The sequence below is a fragment of the Oculina patagonica genome, chromosome 9 (genome assembly GCF_052425735.1).
Source record: "Oculina patagonica isolate OP01 chromosome 9, crgOcupat, whole genome shotgun sequence".
Lineage (NCBI taxonomy): Eukaryota > Metazoa > Cnidaria > Anthozoa > Scleractinia > Oculinidae > Oculina > Oculina patagonica.
Genome location: NC_135766.1, coordinates 14732106 through 14756212, shown reverse-complemented (window position 1 = coordinate 14756212; position 24107 = coordinate 14732106). Strand labels below are relative to the sequence as shown.

At 39.6% G+C, this 24107-nt stretch overlaps 1 protein-coding gene across 6 annotated transcripts; it reads left to right on the top strand.

Moving 5' to 3' along the window:
* Positions 1–1685: 1685 nt before the first annotated feature.
* On the top strand, positions 1686–21422 carry LOC144666230 (protein mono-ADP-ribosyltransferase PARP14-like). 6 transcript variants are annotated; one of them, XM_078527628.1, is made up of 6 exons: positions 1686–2257; positions 8387–8490; positions 14830–15392; positions 16885–18322; positions 18979–19326; positions 20975–21422. In XM_078527628.1, exons 2-6 carry the CDS (start codon positions 8487–8489, stop codon positions 21253–21255), a joined length of 2634 nt encoding a protein of 877 aa, XP_078383754.1. In that variant the 5' UTR covers positions 1686–2257; positions 8387–8486; the 3' UTR covers positions 21256–21422. The 6 variants fall into 6 exon arrangements, with proteins under 6 accessions (XP_078383754.1, XP_078383753.1, XP_078383755.1 ...); XM_078527627.1 differs by lacking the exon at positions 1686–2257 and adding an exon at positions 4774–5181; XM_078527629.1 differs by lacking the exon at positions 1686–2257 and adding an exon at positions 6032–7275.
* Positions 21423–24107: the final 2685 nt, after the last annotated feature.

Sequence of the window (24107 nt, the reverse complement as noted above, 5' to 3'; positions counted from 1 at the left end):
TCACGTCCCGGCGTCCATTTCCGAAGCAGCCGGAGAATGTCTAGCCTGATTCGCAGACGGTCCAGGTCGCTCGCGATCACACACTCCCTTGCTCCAGAGTGCATGCTCGCGATCAAGTGTGCGAGCAACCTGGACCGTCTGAGAATCAGCCAAGAATCTTTGGTGCTTTCAGTCAGTCTCTTTCTTCAGTATTCTAAGTAATTACAAAAACCTACGACACATGTGCAAGTGCAGAGCCATTATACCTCCTGGGGGGGAACTCCCTATAAAGGCCTATACGGGGAGGCTCCGCCCGACAGGGGTACTTTTTTCATGCATCGGGTATATAAATGAGTAGGGATTTCACAAGTTTAGGTATATGAAAAGGTAGGGATATCGGTCATTTAGGTATTAAAAAGGGCCTTCAATTAAAATATTTCGAACAGACGCACCTTTTGGCTGTATCATGATTTCAATTTATTAAACGCTACATAAAAATGTCATCAAGACTTCCTGTTTTAGGCTAATGTCATATCTCTTCGGTATACAGTATGAAAGGGATACCTTTTTCAGAAAAGGTATGCGAAAGGGGTGTCTTTTCTATGAAAATGGTATATAAAAGGGTAAGGGGTTGGACCTCGGGGAGCAGCATCCCTGTACAAAACTTTTTTTAGTAGCCCCCCCCCCCCCGGGCCATTATTCCGTTTTTACGCGCTTATTAAATTTTTCGCGCCTCAAGTGCGGCGCTTATTCGAGGGCGGCGCTTATTTAAAATTTGGACGCCACAAAGAATCTTATCTCTTACAGTAATTGAAAATAGCGTATTTTGATTGCCAGGAGTTGTCTTTTGCTGAAGAGGAAAGAGGCGCTAGCTGTCCTGGCAAAGTTCGCGACCTTCACAACATTTACAGAACTACGTATATATTGTAAGAATGCTGGACAGAAAAACTAATGGACGAGCGGTAAAACAATCATTTTAAACTGCTTTTGATGGAAAGAAATGTCCAAGTTTGTTTTAGAGTTGCTTTGTAGTGCTTTTTTAGTTAAACTGAATTCCTCGAATTAGCGCCGCATCGGAGCTGCGGCGCTTATTAAATTTTTTGACCCATATGCGGCGCATATAGAGCGCGGTGCTTATTCGGGGAGGCGCTTATTCGAGTAAATACGGTACTGCTAATCAATTACGCTGACCGCAGACTACAACACAAATCTTCTTTTGGCTGGTCACGCAGCTCGTTGCGCAATTTTTCGTTCCCAACTTCTTCGTTGCTGGTTACGCAACGCTACCTCCTCCAATGAGATGGGTTTGTGCCGCTAGATTTTCTCTCGTCGGGACTGCAAATAGCAAAATTGTCCCTTATCTTGGGGACACCCCCCTCCCCCCAATACTGAAATGACACGCGCTTACGGTCTCCGTCCCCGATTATGTAGCCTGCGAGCAGGCTCACCTTGGGGCACGCACGAGAGCCTTATCGCTACGCTCACCACTCGCACGTGCCCCAAGGTATATTCGCGCGTGCCCCAAGGTGAGCCTGCTCGCAGGCTACCGATTATGGCTCCTGGTATGCAGGAAGAAATATTAGTATGCAAGGAGGCAGTTATTATTATGCAGGAAGACAGTTATTAGTATGCAGGAAGACTGTTATTATTAAATAGTATGCAGGAAGACAGTTATTATTAAATAGTACGCAGGAAGACAGTTATTATTAAATAGTATGCAGGAAGACAGTTATTAGTATGCAGGAAGACAGTTATTAGTATGCAGGAAGTCCAAATTAGTATGCAGGAAGACAGTTATTAGTATGCAGGAAATCCAAATTAGTATGCAAGAAGACATACGGAAGACAGGGAAAAGCAGAACACATACTCCTGAGCAGTTTCTGTGAAGGATGTTATATAATCTTCTTTTCGGGAAGTCTTACTCTTTATGATATAGGGTACAGTACGATATCATATTTCTTTTTCCTTTAATTTGGAGTTCTTTCCAAACAGGAAAATTATATTTTGTCACGTCCGTAGTTAATGATGCGTCACATTTTGCCCTCCTGTCAATCTTGACACAATTGTTTGCGGAAGACTGGTCATTCGGTCACAAACAATTCAGCGCATTCCAGACAGTTTGTTTCGAAAGTGTACTATATTAAAACCGTGGCGACAAGCTGGAACCTCCATCGTTCTTCCTGCACTGGATGTGTCATTTATTCGACTCATAGAGCCTGGCTGACTATGAAATCTTGCTGTTGTCGGTGATCTACAAAGCTAATCACGATTTCTACGGGTAAGTTTAATATTGTAGACCAATCTTAAAAGTAACCGCAGTTCAGTACTTGAAGCAAAATAATGTCGTTGAAGTCGTTTAAATAGCCAAGCGTTTAGACGTGCTGCATGCAGTGAAACTGGTTGAACTATATAGGCTTAGCATATTTCTATATATGTTGCAATTAATAGTCTTGATCACAACGGAGTTTGCACCGAATTTTGAGATCCGATGTGGCAAAGGCAAATCTGAAACAAATCCCGAATGTGGGTATTATATTTTTTTAACCGTAGTCCGGTGGTGAAACGAAATTAAGTAAAGACCCACGCTCTCTAGCTCATATTTTATATATAAAAAAAAATCCGCGTTGCTTTCTTTGTTTGGTCTTCTGTTTGAATCCTAAATAATGCATGACATGTGTACGTAAAAATTCCACAACTTTCCGTTAAAGAAAAAGAAGTGACATAGATATCGATTTGCTGTTAGCGTCGAATCTGAACATTATCAGTTTATCATCAAACTAACAGTTGCTCAGAATAAAAGCAGGAAATTCACGTATCACGTCACATTATCAAAACCATGCAGCGTTTAATGTAAATGATATTCATTACAAATGATATTTCGACTTGTTCTTGGATCGAAGTCTGTGGCCTGCGGGATTTGCACAGGTTAAGCTATAGTTTAAGCTGATTTGAGCCAATTTTCTTGAGTGCATGCAAACATCATTTCTAGAATATTTATCCTTATGCTTTCTATAGCCCTTACACATCCAAGGAATTTTAGAAGTGCGCGGCCTGGCTTATAGTGCTTGTGGTTTGCCCGCACTTCTTTTGCGTACAAGTATAAGTACCCAAAAAAGTTTTATACGGGGGAGCGGGGCTCCGCCTTGATGCCCAAACACTTACCCTTTTTATGAAACATCTCTTTTTATAGAAAATAGAACCCTTTCACATGCCTAAAGTAGAAAATAATGCATCCCTTAACCTTTTCATTTAAGTAACCCCTGAAAATACATAGATGAATCAGTCGTTAGTGAGTCTGTTCCGAATTTTTGAAAGGCCCGTTAAATACCTAAACTGATATTTCCCCCTATCTTTCTTTATACTTTGACTCGTGAAATCACGTCCCGTTTATATACTTCCAGCCAGAAAAAGTCATCTCTTCCGGCGGAGCCTCCCGTATAGTCCACTAAAGGGGGTAACCCCAGGGACTTTATTTAGCTTATGTGACCAGGATTTTCCCTTCTGATTTGTATGGAGTTTTTCTCGAGAAAGCTAAACCCAAGATATGCTCGGGCATGCATTCGTTTCACAGCAAGCGGGTCGAACACAAGCTAACACACCGGCGGACGGAAAAAAAAGTTGTCGCTCGCAATTTTACGGGTAATTCACGCATTCTACGGTTACATAATTGCAGGTTGTGATCTTATATAAATACTGAACATGGGAGGTATTTTTGAACGAGGATATATATATTAAGACATGCGCTAAATCAGTTGTTCCTCTTTGTTCGTGACTGTTGCGCGCGGTGGACCAGAATTCGTGACAGCGACGTTTCATTCTGAAGTGGTCACGCATCGCAGAATTCGTTTAGAAGCTCGGTTTGAGGTTAACCACAAACCTGACAAAAAGATAAAAACCTGATAAAAAGCAGATTATTTTAGTTATGAAATGATCGCAATTTAAAGAGGTTGTATAAAAGTGAAGAGGATAAGAGCTTGCATAGAGGGTAGCGTGACAGAAATATATTCTTCACTGACACTCACGGCATTTATCTTAATTTGGGCATTACAAGTAAAAATTGTCGCCAATTGAACTGACCCTAATCATCTTTTGTATGATTATTTTTATAATCAACGATTGAGCAACTCATTTCGAAAGTCGTAGTAAACGGCGCTGAAACATGAGGAGTTAGGCACGATCATGTATTAAACGGTGCTTTTTCGGGAATACAGAGCCCAGGTCAAAATTTATAGAGAACACTGATTGTGACAAAAACCCATCTAATACAGTGGAACCCCGATATAACGATCTTCGATATAACGATATTCCCGATATAACGATGAATATGTTATGTCCCGACAATAGTAAAATGTATGGGACGGAATCCCGATATAACGATCCCTTGATATAACGATATGATTTTACTGCCCCCTTGGCAAGATGTAACTAAAAAGCGGTTTATATTTATATGGCACGCAGCCTCGACCCGGCATGCTTTACATGCTACATGTCTCGTGATGTAAACCATTCACAGGGCACGCTCACGTACGGATCGCGTGGCACGAGCGAGCGTGCAGCCCATTTGCAACTTTCCGAACGCACTCTCTCACACACTGACGTATTAAAAGTCACATAACATCATTGCAGCACAAAACAATAGTGTTATACGCAAAGCAATGGTAAAATCGGGCCCATCACCAAGGAAACCTTGTTTCGCTGAAGAGCATCGTCCTTTCGTTTCAGACGTCAAACACAACTTTTTATTTTACCTAAATAGGAAAAACGAGGAGGATTTGTTTATTTTAATAGACCGTGACATTTCTCGAATTGTTGCCGTGCGTATTGCTGATGTCACTGATCGATGGAAAGTATTTGTCGTACAAAAACATCTTGAAATTTATTCAAACATCAATTATTATTATTATTCTTTTTTCACAAGTTTTTTGTTCTTGAAAGTGGGCGGGATGGAACTTGCCACAAACGAATAATAAAGTTAATCATTCGCCGTGTCAATAGTCACGTGACGGTGCAGTTCTTTTGTTGACATTTGTGTTATTTGTGGCTGCCGGTTGAACGCTCAACGTTAGTTGTTGGCTCAACGTTTGTTGAAAGACTTGAAACTAGAAATCGATAAGCAAGATTTTGGTACAGGATCGACTCTGCCGAGTTGAAGAAACACACCGAAGACTTACGTTACCTTAACCGCTCAACAACACACGCAAGGTAAGCGAATTTGCGTTATAGCAATCTGAACAGGCGAGTTTACATTTGCATATTGTAAATTCATAACCGTCAGCACACGAATCGAACAAATTCGATAGTGAATTAACATCAGTATTTTAATACAAGTACTCGTCTGAAAATTCTTTAGAAGCGACTTTCTGGCCTCGACTCTTATGATTAAAATACGAATCCTCGCAAGAATCGTAAGTTAATTTCGCAATGAGGGCAGCAGAATTAGGGAAAAGTTCATCAAGGATCCTTTCTCAGAAATTCTTTGTTATTGTAACACGATACATATTCATAATCATCGTGACAAAATCTGCTTTGTCAGCGCTTCTAAAATACGGTTTCTTGAAGTGTACATAGAACAAAATCATATCCACCTTTAAGATTAACAAAGTTCATTTCTCGATGAGAAATTTTGAAATACAAGAATTTTTTTAAGTCCGTTCCTCTTTTATGCGTGCAGACACACTTGAACTAAAATTAATTACGTATTTTACAATCCGTCTAATGACCTCTCCATAGTCTTGACATTTTTATGACAACAGAGCGCCTCATCCATTTATCTGAAATTTTCCGCTTTTAGGTTTAGTCTACTTTCATCAACGAAAGCGATTTGGAAATCCGACTGAAACTTCTGTGCGTTCTTCTTGAAATATTCTACATTTATATAGAATACGAAATTCTCATTAACACTTTCAGCCTCCAATATCGACAAAAAATTTTTTTAACGTCTACCAGTTTCTTGCAGTTGTAGTTGAAATTCACTTTTCTTAAAAATTAAAACGCCATTGGTTGCCATTTCAGTAAAATACTTTGATCATCAAATTATAATTTTCATGATCATTTTCATGCTTGGCTCACACATGTGTTCACATAGTAACAATAGTGATGAGAAATTCAATTTTGATCAAGGTTATACTAACTGGTAAGAACAAATCGTGCTCTTTTAAGTTTTAATGGTATGAAAACTATTTTTCACCTATCCACTTCAGGGCTTACATTTCCTTGATTTCCGTTGCGGTGTTCTTTTATCATGCCGAAATTCACGGGTATGAAGCAAGTTTACAGTATTGAACTTCAAGCTTTGTTCATCATTGTTTACTTTTATGGTCTGATGTAATGACCGTGCTCACAGAACTACATCCAACCGGAAACCATAAAATTCTTCGATCGAGTTGCGGTTTGCCAACGGTTTGCCCACTGGACCGGAAAGTCTGCGCGTATAAATTATCGTATGCAGTGTCAGTCTGTTTACTTATTCTCTGGGAAGTGAGTCACATACATAGTCAACGGAAACCTTCGGGACCACCATTTGGTGTCCGTACTACAGGAAGTTCGTAGTAATGAAAGTTATTTTGACTAATTCTTATTCGCCGGGACTTCAACTCCTGTCCGTAATATGTAATAACGGGGTGCCCGTTATAGCGAGGTGTCCGCAAGGCGAGAGTTGTCATTATATTTTTTCTAAAAGTTAATTACTCAAAGTCGGGCGCATAAGATACTGATCACGAAGGAAATGTCTCATAAATGCTACCAATTGACTCCATAAGCAAAATGGATTTTTTACGTTTGATATAAGGAACTTTTATAATCAGCAAATTGGTTTTCAGGATTTCTCGTTTGTCCCTTGAAACAAGTCCCCGACGACCTTAAACGCAGGGCATTTGTGCCAAACGCTGATGTTTTCATTCTCGCTCTCTGCTTTTTTCCTCATGACGTCAAAGGAAGGGGCAAATTTTTTTGGTATCATTGTAAATAATATTTCTTTTTAGGAAAATGACAAGCAATTAAAATCGTGCGATTTTAAAAACAGTCACGTTCCAAAGATAAAAAAGAAAGGGAAAAGAGGAAATGTTATATTTTTCCTGTCACGTATAAAATCGACGCAAATCTGATGCCAGCTTCCTTGTACGTGTTCACGCAATTTAAAATTTCGTCTCTTTTCATGGCTTTCCAAGAAATCGTTCTAACAGAATATTACTAAAGCTTGGTCACGTGACCGTTGGCGCGTGACGTGAATTTCTGATATTAAAGCAATGAAGGAAGTCATCTTACAACCATCTGCACATATTTTTCTGTTTAAGTCAGGTAAATCATCATTTTAATTTTCATAAAATGCACTATACTCTTCTTCCGCATGATGTGGCATTTTTTGGGAATGAGCCTTTGCGCAACAACACACATTGAAAGTTTTAATACTGAGTCATCGTGGTGAATCGAGTGGGAATTATTAAATGTTAATTTAAAAGATAACTGAGACGTTGCGTTGGCCTTGAATTTAGTGTCTATTTAACAACAAACAGCTGATAAGGTAGGTTAAAGGCCTTTTCTTTGGAATTTTAGAAAGGTTTCGAGCCTTCGTTGTTTGGTAACAATGCAATGATAGTTCGGTTACAGCTATAGTCACGCAACACGTTGCAATGTGGGGGTGATGTCTATTTCACAACAAATTTCTGTGTCACAAACTCATTACTACGGTCGTGTTTTTTGACACCCATAACAACATTAAGGACTGAACTAAGGTTTGTTTCTACTAGTTCTTATTGAGAACGGCCTGATTGGTTTACACTAAAATTGATTCAATGGATTGTATTAATATTCCTTTCAATATTCTTTTTTTTACTTCATGTAAATCAGTTGTTGACCTTTTTGCGTTGGCGTTTATAGCTGTCATCATTCGTTGCGTAAGACAAAACCCCTTACAATGACAATCTATGATTTCTCAAAAGTTTCTTTTCAAAAGTTAACTTTGCAAGATTTTTCCGTATAAAAATATTTTACTGGTTCGTATTTTATTACATGAGGTCACAGAGATTTTCATCAGCAAACAGAGGTCGGCGTAGCTATTTTAAATTTCCATTCGTACGAGATTATTGCGTGATGTGATAATTTAGAGTTGGCGTGCTTTCAAACAAAGATCGTACCTGGGCTATGAGTACATACAGTTGAATGTTTCTTTAAATTTCAATTATATGTTTCTCATCCAAGGAATGTACATGGAGAAATGTATTCTTAGGTATAAAAATAATTTACTGTTTCGCATAGTGAGGTCACAGAAAGTTCCCGATACACAGACAAGGTCGGCGTTCGCAGCCGGGCTGTGAAGATTCTTGCGTGATGTGATAATCGGAGGCGGCGTGATAAATGATGTGTTCAACCGGTGAATGTTTCTAATTCAGCGCTGTTTTTGTCTTTTAAGGGATGTACTTGGAGAAATGCACTCTTTCGTGTGCTTGCCGAAGGAAAATCGACGATCATTCGTTGAAGAGACGACAAATCTTTGAAACAAGAAAGCGAGAATGAGTAAGTTAACAGTATGCTTTATTTGTTTACATAAACCAGTAGGCTTCAATGATTGCGCGTATACTGCGTGTTGCTTTTTGTCCGGCTCTCTATGACATTTTGAAGTGTGTTTCACCAGGAGAATTTGCGGTCATTTATGGTTTTAGGAACACCAAAAAGTAGATACACTTGTTCAACAGACAAACAACATTGAAATTTCATTCGTTTCGAGTCCAAATAACAATGGCGAATTTCGTGATTGAAACTAATCCTGATTGTCTGGCTCTTTTAAAATTGATTAAGGTCGAGTTTCTCCCTTCAGTATTAACATATCGTGAAGCGCACGGGTAATGAGAATAAAGCAAGCCATCAACTGGAGATGAAATTACCCAGACACCAGCCTCGTCCCCAGTCGTCCCCGGCGAATTTGGATGTGACGTCACCCGTCAAGCTTGTCGGGAAAGTTCGCCTAGGACGCCTGGCAATAAACGGCAAATCCAATATGGCGGAGGCTGTCCAACGATTGAACTTCAGTCAACTTCTTGAAGAACTTAAAAACGCGTCAGAATTTGGCTGGGATTCCTTCATCCATGTCTGCCAGCAAACTCGTGAAGTAATTGGAGATTTTTTATTTAAGGTAGAAACATTAAATGTCGATTTTTATGCGCAACAAATTGTACCATCTAAAGAGCTTGAAGAATATGTTCCACTAACTGTAACTGGCGATGGGAGCTGTCTCTATCGATCGATTTCTCTGTTGGTGAACGGAGATAGAATAGTGGCCGTTCGTGGAAAGTCGTATGATGAGTATTTTTGCTTCTCGCTGACACAACAACAACAGCGGTGAAAAGATAAAAGGCTCAAAGCTGATAATCCATCAGTACTTTCAACTGTGCTTTCGTGTGTGCTTTCTTTGTTCCTTTACCTTCGCTTTTTTCGAATATTTTTCGCAGTTTTCTCCAAGGTAAGTGAAGTTGTAACTATTTATTAGAAGTATCAGTAGCAAAATATATGACTAAAGCTACTTATCAGAAAATTAGAAAGCTGTGTAGTGGTTTGTTTTCTGGGAAACAAACGCTGCAATTCGCCTAGGTGACGATACCGAGTTGTGATGTGTCAACTCAGCTGCTTAACAGATTCAACTTCTCTCTTGTGAACTTCAGACTTGTGAGACTCAATAACATATCAAATTCCCTTCGGCCACTAAGCATTGACAAGATTATGATTGTAAGGAAACAAAAAACTGTTCCTAATGGACTGGTATCAAAATGTTTAGAATGGCTACATTTCAGTTTAAAAGTCGTATGTTACTGTTAGTTAATGTTATATTTATATTGTTACTATTGTTACTATAAAACATTATCCAGAGTATCTTCTAGATATACAATGATTCTATTTGGATTCATTAAAGACCTTTAGCCACTTAGCTTGGCACAATCAATCAAAAGGCTTTATTCTTCTCTTATGCTTTAGAAAGATGGGTTGGTACAAGCAGATCAGGTTTCATCAGCTGGCAATGTCATACATTTTCTATGGACAGACCTCAAATATCAAGAGAATATGAAAACATAATATAACACTTTCCACTGCCTCCAGCTTTCCCTGCCTCCTTCCCAAATCACCCCACCCTACCAAATGACTCCCCTAAATTCCAATTCCTACTAGTTTTAGTATATATTGCAAGAGTTGAATACATGTAAATACTTTTGTATACTGTACTGTGTTTATGTGTGTGTGTGTCAGTCAAGCTCAGTTTAATATCTCTGCAAGTAGGAGTTAAAAAGGTGGTAGTTTAAGGAATGGGATAAATAGTCAATGTACCCATGTGAGGAAAAATAAAATATTTTTGGGCTATCAGAATGCAGAATGGGGCTCACAAATTAAAAAGAAGCTGGTCCAAAAGTCCCAGTAACCAGCTTTTCTGGAGCGGTTCAAACAATATTTAAACATTATATATTTTGATATTTTAATTTATTTGTAAATAAACATATAAAACAGTATAATCTTTTTTCTAATGAACAACTCAAATTCATTACTACCATTCAATAAATTTTTTGTAGGCCACCATAAAGGTGACCCACTCTTCAGTTAAACAGCATGTACACTAGTTTGTTATAGTCTACATCATTGTTTTGATCGCACTGTTAACCGTTACAATTTAAATTTTACACTGTAGGCACGTGCGCATGCTCAGTTGTCATATCAGAGCTTGAAAAGCATCACTAATTGCTCACGCTAAAATTAGTGTATGAAATTCTAAATTAAACCTTAAAATTAAATTTAAAATAAATTTTCGCCTGTGCCTACACGTAGAAATAAGCTCGTTCCGCTTATTAAGAGTTGCCATATGTGGCCAACAAATTAGAAAAATTTCTCAGTAGTACACAGGTCACAACTTTTAAAGTGTTTGTGTACGGTTTGGCCTTAGAGAGAACTTTCCAGGTAACATTAAAATCCTTGTCCTCCTCTTTGAGCTTCCATATGTATTTGCTTAGCTCAGTTAGTATATATATTGTGTTTATGTGTTTCTTTGCAAGTAAATGTCAGAGAGAATAGCAGAAGAATCATACTTTGTTAAACAAGCTGTGTCTACAATGATGCAGTATGTACCTTGTCTAAAGGGGAAAGCAGTGCACACGAAAATTGGCAGCAAAATATATAAACTTCAGCTGAAATGCTAACTCTGCAACTGAGGGAAATTGAAATAAATTTCCACACCTTTTGGGCTGACAAGAACTGTTGGCTATTTAGTGGTGCTACACAATGGAAATGTTATCAATTCACACTCGAATCTGCAATAAGCATGACCAGCTGTAATTTTTATTTAATAAGCTCATTGAATTGACGAAAATGATTGAAGCATACTTGTTATAATTATATTACCTGAACATGGCCCAGGATTTGGATTAACATCTCCTGCTAATGAAATGAGCCAGAGTATACAGGCTACAACAAGATCAAATAAAGTTTTGGTTTACGAGAGTTAGATTTTTTTTTCTCTAAAAAGCGAAATAAAAATTTACAGGTAATCAATGACAAGCTTACATGCATCGGGGGATCAGCCCTCTTCTCTCAAGTAAGCGGAATTGTTTCTTTGTTTTCGCACATAAATTTGTAAATAAAAGGTCGAAAATCCCGACCCTAGGTCTATAAACATTGAGATCGACGCCTTTTAGGTTTAAATAAAATACCACAGTTACTATACCTGGCGAACGTAATTTGCTTACCACAAAGAACTTCTAGATACATGTAGACCCATGTATCACTACGAGTAGTGAACGAAAAAATATAAATAAAGAAAATTTTCTTAACTCTAATACGACCAATACCATTCTGCAAGGCAGGAAAAAACGGCATTACAGTTCGTCTCCGCCATCTAAAATAGTCCACAAATGTTCAAAAGGGATGCAGTTTTCTCATGAACAGAAATATTTTCTTTTCCTCGCAGAAAAACGTATATTTTCGTCGAACTATATCTGGGACTTTTTCTCGCTAAACTGGGACTTTTTTGCCATTTTGTGCCAGGCCTCGCGCTATCGCGCTCGGTTTCAGTCCTCCTCCGCTCACTCGCATAGCGCGGTATGGCCTGGGGACGAGGCTGCCCAGACACAACGTGAGCGATATGCGGAAGAAACCGCGGCGTATTATGCAAATACGGTGGTTTATAGCATCAGTCATTATTTCCTCCAGCTATGCAGTTATAAAATAAAAAAATGGAAATGGGGATTTACAGTGGGATCTTCCACTAAGGTGGCTCTTCTTGATCCCACTAATTCCAGATCGAATTGGAATTTGGAAATGTTGGTTTTAAAGGGGCCAGGTCACGGTATTTTAGTTAATTCTATTTATTTTCGTCAAAAGTCCTTTATTGGCAAATCACGGCCACACAACAAACAAGGATGATTTTTGAGCATTGTTAATGACACTTTTCATGCAAATTGAGATAAGGTTAGAAAATGTCGGGCCGACGTTTTTCAAGATGACCCGAACGCAATCCGTTTTAATCTTCTCGAATTTTGCCCATCCATCCCCCTTTTTGGACTTCCGTATTTTCTCAATTAAACGCCCCCAGCGTTTATTCCAAACTTGGCTCCGTAGATCCGGCGTTTATTTGAATGGGGCAGTTTATTCGAGCAAAATATTTATTAAACAAGGGTTTTTAATCCTTATTTGTGACATGAATGCCTTTTGCCATCATACCTAAAGCATATTACACCTCGAATAAATGCCTGAAAGGCTTACTTACCACTCTACCGATGAGACCCGGCGTTTATTCGGGGCCCGGCGTTTATATCGAGAAAATACGGTATCCGTGTTTCTTATGAATTATTCTACAGTTCTAAGCCGCCAGGAAAACTAAAAGAAAACTAAGCAAACTAAAGGTTTAAAGATTGCCTCCGCAGACAAAAAATCCTAGGTACGGCCCTGTTGTGATATTTGATTATCTGGTTGATCTCTCCAGGAGAATCCACTAAGCAGCCTCCTGCGCAAACATTCTTTTGGCTGGTCACGCTAACCCGACTAACGGGAGGATTGCGTGACGAGCCAACAAAGCCAGCTTTTTTCAAAAAATCCTGTGTGGCGATTGGCTACCCGACTGGGCACATGTCAAAACTTGATCCTTTGAGCTACTTGTTTGAATTTAACACTCGTGCGAAAGTTGAAGAACTGGCCTGTTTTCCTTTAACCGTTTTTTATGATGGACATTGGTGAGTTAAATTGTAATTTTCCCTTGAAGTCCAATTGAGTGAGAAATGACCATTATTTTGCACAGCAGTTTCTGACTCTAACCAGCGCTAAAGAAGCTCTTGCCACTTAACAGCTTCGCTCACATTTTGTATAGAAGGTCAAGATGAAAGAAAGCGCCTCAGTAAGAAATATTTTTAAGCTACTTCGTGTTAATTTTTCGACGGACGTAAGTGCAGATTAGTATTATAAATATTTTCTTTCATTTATGAAATATTAGTTAAAGCCCCATAACTGGTATAGTTTTATTTTATGTATATACGGGCTCAACACTCAAACGACGGAGATTAGATGGCGAGTTTGACCGGCTGTTCTTTCTTTAATTTGTTTTGTGAGCCGCTTTAATCTCGAATTTATGCTTATAGCTTTCGAAGTATTTTGCTTCTAAACAGTCCTTTATAAAGCTTAATTTCTACAAATTAGAATAAGGAAGTGCGTTAAAAAGTGACTGTACGTCAGATTCTTGTTCAAACTTCTGAAAATTGTGTAAGCTCTTCAAGATGGCGGGATATTGGCCTCGTTCTTTTTTTCATATAGGTCCATAAATACGCACAAAGATATGCACGGCAAATATGCTGTCGTCTTGACCTTACGTTTGGTCAATATTTTTAATTACGAGTCCTGCCGGCAGGCAGAATAATTGTCCGGAATTTATTTAGCACGTCTGGCGGCGGCTTTTGCCTTAATAAGGTCACTATTTTTAGCCGGCACAACTTGACCTTCGAGGTTTATTACTTAACCTAGCTACTGCCAGCCTGCTTTGTCAAGCGAGTCCGAAAAATAACAAATCATTATTACTACGTGTATTTATACACCGTAAAATTTATACCCCCCCCCCCCCGAAAATAAGCCCCCTCCCTCCAACAAAAAAATGCAGTTAAATATACTTCCCAGATCTCAACCCCAGGGAAGTTAAAAGAGGCTCTGCTCGCAAGGGTGAGCGCTCCCGGATAGAAGACCATGAGTTAAGTTATAGCTCTAAAAGACTTTAAGCCCCTATTGTAAAGCTTATGCTGTATTTTACGTTGTTAGAGAATGCTCAAAAGCGACTGTAGGACTTGCTCTGAATTTTATATCGTTGTTTTTAGAGAATTTTACCATGTGGTTTTTTGTATACACCAGAAACATCGGTCAGATTATCTCGTGCAAATACAAGCCCAAGCATTTTTAAAACTTTAGTTTCCGTCTGAATATAAGCCCCCCATCCCATCCCTGAAAGAAATGTTGACAAATAAAAGCCCAGAGCTTCGAAGTTTTGGATTTTTACGGTAATTGATTTGCAATAAATTCTTTTCCATTCTACAATCTGGGAGGGAGATGGCGGGCGATTTAGTGGCAGGCATTTATTAATAAGGTTGAGTATTACATCTGTACACTTGGCATTTTTGGCTATTTTTGTCTTCAAAAATGATGTTATGCTTAGCGGCTGACCACACAATTGAACTTGTTTGTGCACAAATTGACATGATATACAATAGCGATTAATTGCTGACCAACCACAAATGTGTTTCTTTTGTTTTGACACAACTTTAACTAAGCAAGTTATGCTCGTCACTATATGTGCGCGTAAACATTGCGCTAAAAATAGTTATTAATGCTCTTTTGTCCGTTTAGAATGGGCATCGCTTGCATGGAATGGAAGTGCAGAACCCAGCATGGAGTGTTTGGAAGTCAACATGGAACCATCGCTCTCTGAAGAACAACCCGAGGAGGTATACAGTGTGCAATGGAACGTAGCGTCCGACATGTTCTGGCAATTTCACGACAAGGGAAGTGCGCTTCTGGGATACCTTGCAGAATACGGGCCGCGCGAATTTCCACGTTTCAAAAAGGGGCTGAAAAAGTTGAAAAGAAAGCTGAAACGGCTTGCAGATAGTGACTCTTTCCCTACCACAATCTGTTGGACGAACGAAAAACCCATCAACCTTAAAACGTTCATCGCAGAGGTCGCTGGCCATGTTAGCGTGGCGACCGTGCGTCTAAAACAGCCAGGCCTGCGCAAATTCTTCACCGATGGCATTGGGAAACACGTGTTAGCTGCTCTCGAACGCAAACACTCGTGCTCGATCGAGATGGTCTGCGAAAAGGAACAGGTTGTGTCCGACAATAAAGCGCAGTCCAGTGTCACTAGCGCTCTAACTGATCTTGACGAAATCTTGGACGACATGAAGCAAAAGGTTAGTAGGTGACTGGAGTTAGCATAACTTAGTGGCTGATTAGAAGTGATCTGTTATCATATCGAATTAAAATAACTTCGAAAAGGTAAAAGCCACAAGGCATAGTAAAACCTGCGTAAAAGAACCTAAAATTTAAGAACTTGTTAAGCTTAAATTTTCATTTTAAACCCCCTTTTCGTACGAACCTATTTGGCCTAAAATTTTCAATAGGTTCTTATTTTACAAAAATAAAGGCACAGATGAAAATACAGAAAAAAAATTAATAGTCTACACATGCATGCTAGTACTTTGGAAAGATAAACTTACTGTATGGTTATCATCTCAACTGTGTTCTAGATAATTATTTAATATAGCAATATATTCCATATCACATATGCCCTGTTGTAGTTATCTGTGCTGATCGCAAGCGCCCCTATCAAATTGAGAACCTATGTAAATAATAACCTAAGTAGCCTAAAATCCCACTAAATACAATTTCTGTAAGAACCTATTTAGGCTAAGTTGGAAAAATCTAGGTTCTTATACCAGGGTTTTTAATGTATCTCTTTTGTGCAGTAGAGTCGCGGGGGTAAAATTGCAATGTTTGACTGAATGAAGTAAAATGCGTGGGAAACGACGAACGAGAAAATTTTACGATAGGTGTCGGAACACTGTTTTTACGTTATAAGAGTCATTGATTTTGCGTTTTAGAGCCCTTTTAAAACGTTAAGAAAACTTTGTCTGTTCGGACACGCTATAGCTGAACATTTAAACTTAAGAAAAATTTAGGAAACAAAATATTTATACCCCAATTTCCTAGCCGCTGTTGCCTTTTCGAAAATCATAGCTGGCCTTTTTTCGTTCCCAAACTAACATTTTTCTGAAGATGAATTTTTCAATAATGACATAAGGGGAGTTACGCCTGCACAAGATTTTGATCCCAAATTGAACTGAGCTCTCGAGCAGAATTTTTCAAATCCTGCCTGTATGTCTTGGAAAAAAAATGCTCAAAACTAATAACAGTTAAGTTTACTCTCCTTTTAAAAAATTCAGTGGGTATGGATATTAATTCCTAAAAACAACACAGTGTATATTTGCATATCTGAACTTATCCAAAGTCAGCAGATTGTGGTTAACGTTCAGTCTTCTTTACGGATTAACATAAACTACTGAAAAGAAATCGTTCTGAATTCACAAACTTAAGCTACATTTGACACTCTATTAAGAGGGGGGGGGGGAAGATGGGGGAGGGGCGACGAAAAAAAAAAAAAAAAAAAACAAAAAAACCAAATTTATCTACTATATTAACGCTGAAAATGGCAGTAGAACACAACTGAAAAATGACACTTGTTTGTTAGATCCAGGGCGCTTACAATTGCCATCGACATTTCCATTAGCATTGTCATAATCATTATGATTTAGCAAATCTAAAACAAAAACGTTATTTGTGGGGGAGACAGGGGACCTCTTATAGAAAGGCGCTGATCGAAGCCTTGTGGTATTTGTTTTAAAGGTGAATTCTTCCGGGATTGTAAACCAAGAATCTTCTCTTGTCGACTTGAAGGACATAATTTTGGAGGGCACGTTAACAGAACTTTCATCAACTGAACAAGTGGACAGGCACAGTGCATCAACGCAGCTATCGCCGGTTGAATCAGCAATTATCTCAGACGAGCTGTCTTGGAAGAGCATGTTACAGAACAAAGACCTGCCAACAGTTGAACCAGTAGAGCTGGAGTCGAGTGAGTGTACGTGGATCCAAAACACACAGATCCGTGTGTGTGTTGGCGACTTGACCAAGGAAGAGGTAGACGCAGTGCTGATAATGAATAAAGATAACCTGGAATTGAAGAAGGGAGGTCAGTTAAATAAACATATCGCCCTGACGGCCGGCCCTTCCTTGCAGAAAGAATGCAAGCTTATCATCACTGAAAATGGTGCACAGCTTCCTGGCAACGCTGTAATGACGTCAGCAGGGAATCTCCCGTGTAAGAATCTTGTACACGTCATCGCTTACCCAGGCCCGCCTCAGATCCTCGACCTTCAGCTGGGAGTAAAAGCTGGTCTTCAGTTAGCAGACGAGAGGGGATTGGGCTCCATAGCTTTGCCAACTATAGGCGCGGGAGGCATGGGACTGTCACTGACAAACTCGGCCCGGGTCCTCTCCGGGGGGATTTTGAGTTTTCTGGAGCGTCCACCTCGGAACATACGCGAGATCAAGATTGTGCTGTACGGTGAGAGTTTGATGGCGACATTTGCCCAAGATGTGAAGAACGATTTCGCCCCTATTAAGACCCTTGAGGAATATTCTCCGCTCTCTACACTAGTGCAAGACAAAGACTGTATCCCTGGGGTAGTCCCCCGGGATAACGCGCTCAACGAAAGAAGCACCTTGAATCCACCCACCTCGACGGCAGAGTTTCGTGTATACGGTAAAGACAAGAAAAGTGTCACCAATGTTGTGAACGGTTTGCGTGGCGTTTACTCGAGACATTGTACAGTCCAAAGAGTTACGCATAAGCTGGTGTCCCGTCTGATCCAAAGCTCTTGGGCGTGGCTGCTTGATGTGGCATCTAAGCACGATACAGATCTCAAGAAGGGAGCTCACAATGGCACTATCATTGTGGGTGGCAATTCGGAAGACGTCGCCTTAGTAGTAGAGTGCATTTGGCAGGAAATCAGCAGACTCGCGGAAAATGAAAACGAGATTGAAAAGCGCAAATTGGTGGCGCAGTATGTGCGATGGCATTACATCATTCTAGACAGGGAAATTGCTCTCAGCGAGAAAGTCAGCTCAATGATCGAGGAGGCATGCTCTCAGAAACACGGCGGAGTGACTCTCTTTGTCAACGACCACGACTATACGGTGGATTTTAATACGATGACGGTCGTGTCTTGTGGAAGCAAGTACCCGCCGCTTCGGTTGATCCGAAAAATAATGGCAGATACTGGTAAGTTAACAGCTGTATATATTCTTTTCTTCCTCCTGATAGCTGCCTCGTACCCAGGTGCAACTTTTTCTACGCAGGTATCTCTGGAGTCACAAGGGCACATGGGAAAAGCGAAGAAAGCCGCCCTTGATCTTTTGAGCTCGGCTGGAAAACCTAATAACAGCCTTGGTACGGGAGGCACTTATAGTGTGTAATTCGAAGATCAAATCTTTCTTCCACTTCTCGCTTTCTTCAGCCCCGTGAGAGGTGTCTGAGAGTCGAGCAAACTTTACACTGACGAGTCTTTAGTATTGCGAGATAAACGCCGAGCAAAAGAAATGAGTTAATGCCGGAATAAGGAGAGCGCATACCCTCCCTTACTGGTTTCGTGGGTACGCACATGCAAGCACGAACGAACGAACGAGTCAACGGACGGCAAAAGGACGAGCGAACGGACGCATGGACGGACGGACGGACGGACGAAAGAACGAACGAACGAGCGAACGCCAATGAATGGACGAACGAACGAACAAACGAAAGAACGAACGAACGAGAGAACGAACGAACGAACGAGTCAACGGACTGGAAACGTACGGACGAACGAAAGAACGAATGAACGAATGAATGAAAATTAAGTTCATTGTGAGAGACCTAAAGTTTCCTTATCTTTTCCCCAGGGGTATTTACGCCCGATTCCTGGTCACCTCAACCATGCTTTCCAGATGGAATTCCCGTCCCTGTTGCCATGGTTCCGGTGACTATGTTCTATGAAACAGAATACCAAAGCGTCGCCGACATGTTCTATAGGACTGGTGGCTATGGCAACATAATCAGTATCGAGCGAGTTCAAAACCTTTGCCTTTACAAGCAGTACACAACCTATAAACAAGAGGTTGAACAAACCAACAGCAGATCAGGTCGGATCAACAGAAACGAGTTGCAGCTCTTTCACGGCACCAAGGGATCAAACGTGAGCTCCATAAACAGACAGGGATTTAACAGGACTTTTTGTGGAAAGACACACGGTAAGTAAATAATAAAGGTTAGTGATAAATAATGAACACAAATTGTTAAACAATGACACTGGCAAGGGGCAAGGAAAAAATCTGAGTCCCCGACGGGAATCGAACCTATTGCCTCCCAGATACTGGCTGGGCGCTCTAACCAAATAAGCTACGAGAGACTCGTGGTGAGCTGGGCCATTTACTACAGGTTGATATGTGACACGCGTCCTGCATACAGCTAGGATCTGCAATGTCGAAATCATCAAGTGTGCAGTAAATAATGAAGTTGGTTAATGTTGCCGTAGAGTCAAAATAAACACTATAACCGTTCTTAAACCTTTTATTAAAAATTCAAATAGGTAAAATATCGATACCAAGGACTTCACCATGTCAGAAGGAAAGAAACCCACTCTTAAAATCTTAGGTCAGTTAGAAAATTTGATAAGAATGCAATTCTCTAGCTGAACCCGCAGTTTCTCTGACAGACGTTGCCAAACAACTAAACTTACACTTCATGTATTTTTTTTCTTCTTCTTCTTTTTTTGTTTTACTCGGTGTGAACATCATTATGCACGCGGTTGTTGTTTGAGGAAAGCCATGAAATAACATCTTAGTTGGCTTCGAGTTTTCGCGTTTTTCAAGAACTTGTGGTAAAAACGACAACTGATTCCAATTATTTTCCTAAAATGACACTGACTGTACCATTAAGAATCAGCAATATTCTATTTTCTAGTGCGAACACTCGTACTAGAAACCCACTCTTAAAATCTTAGGTCAGTTAGAAAATTTGATAAGAATGCAATTCTCTAGCTGAGCCCGCAGTTTCTCTGACAGACGTTGCCAAACAACTAAACTTACACTTCATATATTTTTTTCTTCTTCTTTTTTTGTTTTACTCGGTGTGAACATCATTATGCACGCGGTTGTTGTTTGAGGAAAGCCATGAAATAACATCTTAGTTGGCTTCGAGGTTTCGCGTTTTTCAAGAACTTGTGGTAAAAACGACAACTGATTCCAATTATTTTCGTAAAATGACACCGACTGTGCCATTAAGAATCAGCAATATTCTATTTTCTAGTGCGAACACTCGTACTAGAATCCTACGATCCCAGCTTATTCAGAAGCGACGGAGCGTTTTGGAACGTGGAGGACTAAGACTGTCCTAAAACTACTTGGCAGGTTTTCATATTTAGTGCAACTTTTTTTCCGGTTTTAGCAACGTTTTGTTTTCTGAACAGTTTCTTGACCCAAGATCTCTGAAGATTCTCCGATTATTGTTAGAAGGCTATACGAAAGTTTCCGATCATTTTTCGAACTATTCCGAAGATAAACGAAGTTTCCCAAAGACTTCTTAGAAAGCTTCAAAGATGTTTGAACTCACTCACGAGACGGAATATCTTGACCAACCAACTTAACGCTGCGCTTGCGATATTTTCGGCCCCAAAACGTGCCCGTCCCCCTGCTATGCCGCCTATGTTATTATAAAACCAAAATTAAAAACTGCAGTGATCGCTGGGAATAGATTAAAAAACAACCTTTCGCCATGCATTTTTAAAGTGATCCTGTCTCTTTTTTTTTAATAAATTGAAACAAAAAAAAAAAAAAAAAAAACAGAAGAACGCTTGTTGTAAATCTTTTTCTTATTATTGCTGTTCTCTGTTTGTTTCAGGAGCGGTGTATGGAAATGGAGTGTACTTTGCTTCCAGGGCCTCCTACTCGATGAACTACACCTCCCCGGACAGTAATGGACTTAGGCACATGTACCTGGCTAGAGTTGTAGTCGGTTTCTACGCGTTAGGTCGCAAGGGACTTCTTGTACCACCACCACTATCCACTCAACAACCAGAAGTTCTTTTCGATTCAGTCGTAGACAATACGGTAAATCCAAACGTATTTGTGGTGTTTCATGACTCGCAGTGCTATCCAGAATATCTTATCACGTTTAAGTGATTGTCATTGTACACAGCCTTGGATTCGAGACCCTTTCGCGCGTGACAGGGGAGCTGTTGCGTGACGAGATTGCTTCTAATCTCACCACAGGCATCCTAAACTTCCTTTCACCTTGTGTCGGAAACGATGAAAAACAAACAAAATAAATAAAAAGAAAGAAAAGAAAACAAGAAGAAGAAAAAGAAAAAGACGAGTTCTGTTTTGTTTAAGCCCCTATGTACAGTTTTCCATTTATAACTATTTTCATGTTAAGAATGCCAGAGCGTAAATCTACCAATTTTTCTATTTGAAAAAATGAACAGCAGCAATTAAAAATTCCACTCAGTAGCTTTCACTTGAATTGTCACACTCAAGGTATTTTATTTTTAAAGTTAAAAAATTAAACCTTTCTTGTACAGAACAACAAAAAGTACCTCAGGAAAGCATTACTTGTGTTATTGCTTTTACTTGAGTTTTATTCACTGATTTTAAAGTGAGAACAATTCTGTACTTTTCAATTAGCATTCATTTCAATGCTCTTACTTTCATATTTTACTTGAGGCTTTAAATAAGGAACAAAATGCATATGTACATAGGCACTTGTTGAATTTGTAATTTATTTTTCATTCTACTCTATAGTTAAGTCAGTAACATAAACTATCGTATTTACTCGTATAAGCGCCGCGGCGCTTATGTGTCTTCGAGTGTCAGTATTCATCTCTTTCTGAAGAGACAAGTGGCGCCAGCTGTCCTGGTACAGTTTGCAGCCGTCACCACAGTTTTAGTATTACATATTGGAAGAATGTTGGATAGAAAAACTAATGGACAAGCGGTAAAACAATCACTTTGAACACAAACATCACTTTTGATGAAAAGAAATGTCCAAGCTTGTTTTAGAGTTACTTTGTAGTGCTGTTTATAGTTAAACGAACTTCCTCGAATAACTGCCGCATCGGGACTGCGGCGCTTATTAACTTTTTTGTCCCAAATGCGGCGCTTTTCGAGGGCGGCACTTATTCGAGTAAATACGGTATGCAGCTCTCAATTTTTTCAAGCAAATCATAAATTATTTTCATTATCAGGAGTCAAGCTAATGTTAAATTAAAATATTAATAAATAATTTGTATATGTGTAAATAGTGTTGTGTTATCAGGAAATAGGAGATGGTAGATACCCAATTATTTTAATGTAAGATAACTCAAAAATAAAATAAAAACAATTTGATGAACGTTCTAATTACATTTGTACAGTTAGGTCACAAATATCCCCATAGTTGGATATTTTGCACTGTTTTCTTCTAACTATGGGAATTTTATATACAGTCGACTCCCGATAACTCGAACCCTCGCTAACTCGAACCTCGCGCTAACTCGAACCAAAATCGATTTCCCCTGGATTCCCGTCATACATTTACTGTAATTTTACCCTCGGTAACTCGAACCCTCGATAACTCGAATCTCCCGCTAACTCGAACCAATTTTCATTTCCCTTCAGGTCATTTTCTATATAATTTTACCCTCGAAAACTCGAACCATGTTTGTCAAGACGTGAAAAGTCAAAACAAACAGTGTACTGTAGTCCAAAACGTTGTATTTATTTTGAAATAAAAGCGTACACGAGTCAGAGCCGTTTCCGAAACGCCCCTCAACAAACTGTGGCACGCCATTAACGTACTTGAGGTGCTACAGACGTTCAGTTTGTTTGTGGAGGGTGATACCTATTCTTTCAGATCCAACCTTAGAAAACGTTTAAGGATTTTCGCCAGGACGAATTAACAGACCACTTCACGGAAAAATAAATGGCATAAACTCTGCAGCAGTAGCCTATAGCGTTGTTCCCTTTGAAACCTACGATGTTCGCAGCTGGTTTGCTTTGTTTCACGTTACGTTACGTTCTGGTTTATACAGTGATTTAGAAGTATATTGTTCCTTTTTCTTTTGGCTCTTCTATACTCGAATTAAATTTGTTTAAAATGTACACCGGTCAACACTGTATGAATAGAAAATCAGTAAACACCGTTTTTTTCCTTATTTCCGTTTTTTTGTTATCAACTTCCGATAACTCGAACTCCCGATAACTCGAACCATTTTCAATTTCCCTTGAAGGTTCGAGTTATCGGGAGTCGACTGTACTTTGTCAAGCTAAACCAATCCGAAAGGCGAATTTGTTGGCACGATGTTGATGATGATAATGATTATAATAATCGTATCTATAACAAAATTCTCGATTTTGATTGGTTCTGCGCGTGCCTATTTGTCGCGTAAGTGGCTCGCGATCACGTGGGTGTCTAATTACAGGTATCCCATTTGAGCAACAATCACGTGCATTTAAATGGTTTCTCTTGCAGTTTTCAGACTGTCAAATTAACCTAGAATTTTGTTATTACTACGATTAATTAGTAATTAGACCTCGTGTCGTACAATTCAGAGAGTAATCGCGTGTTTTTCCGCGCTCGCCCACGTTTTCGCCTCTCCTGCAACTATTGAGAGCCTGGAATAGGCTAGGCGGGAGGCGGGAGAAAAGAAGGCGGGAAGCGGGATTACATCGTTAGTGGTGACAGGGAGAAAACGAGTATAAGTTCACAATATTTTGTTATATTGTGCAAAGAGGGAGGAACCACTACGGAAAGGGGCGGGAAGCGAGAGTAAAATGCGAGGGAGGCAGGATCGCGGACGTTCAGACTCCCCTGTCCCCGCCCCCCTTACCCGGGGAGTATCCGATGTCATATTTGAGTTTAATCCCCGGATAGTGACTTTAAACGCGTTTCGCATTCTGATTGGCATGGATGACGAATCGAATCCTTGGTTGAAATTTTATTTTCCGTTGTTTTGGGGTATGGAAAAGTATGATAATCAGTTTAAAATAAAGGAAAA

Bases quoted from the DNA above. Each gene is read 5' to 3' on its own strand.
- LOC144666230 (XM_078527625.1), top strand. The intron at 15,393-16,884 runs GTTAGTAGGTGA...TTTGTTTTAAAG, and splicing joins TGGACGACATGAAGCAAAAG to GTGAATTCTTCCGGGATTGT. The intron at 19,327-20,974 runs GTAAGTAAATAA...TGTTTGTTTCAG, and splicing joins TTTTTGTGGAAAGACACACG to GAGCGGTGTATGGAAATGGA.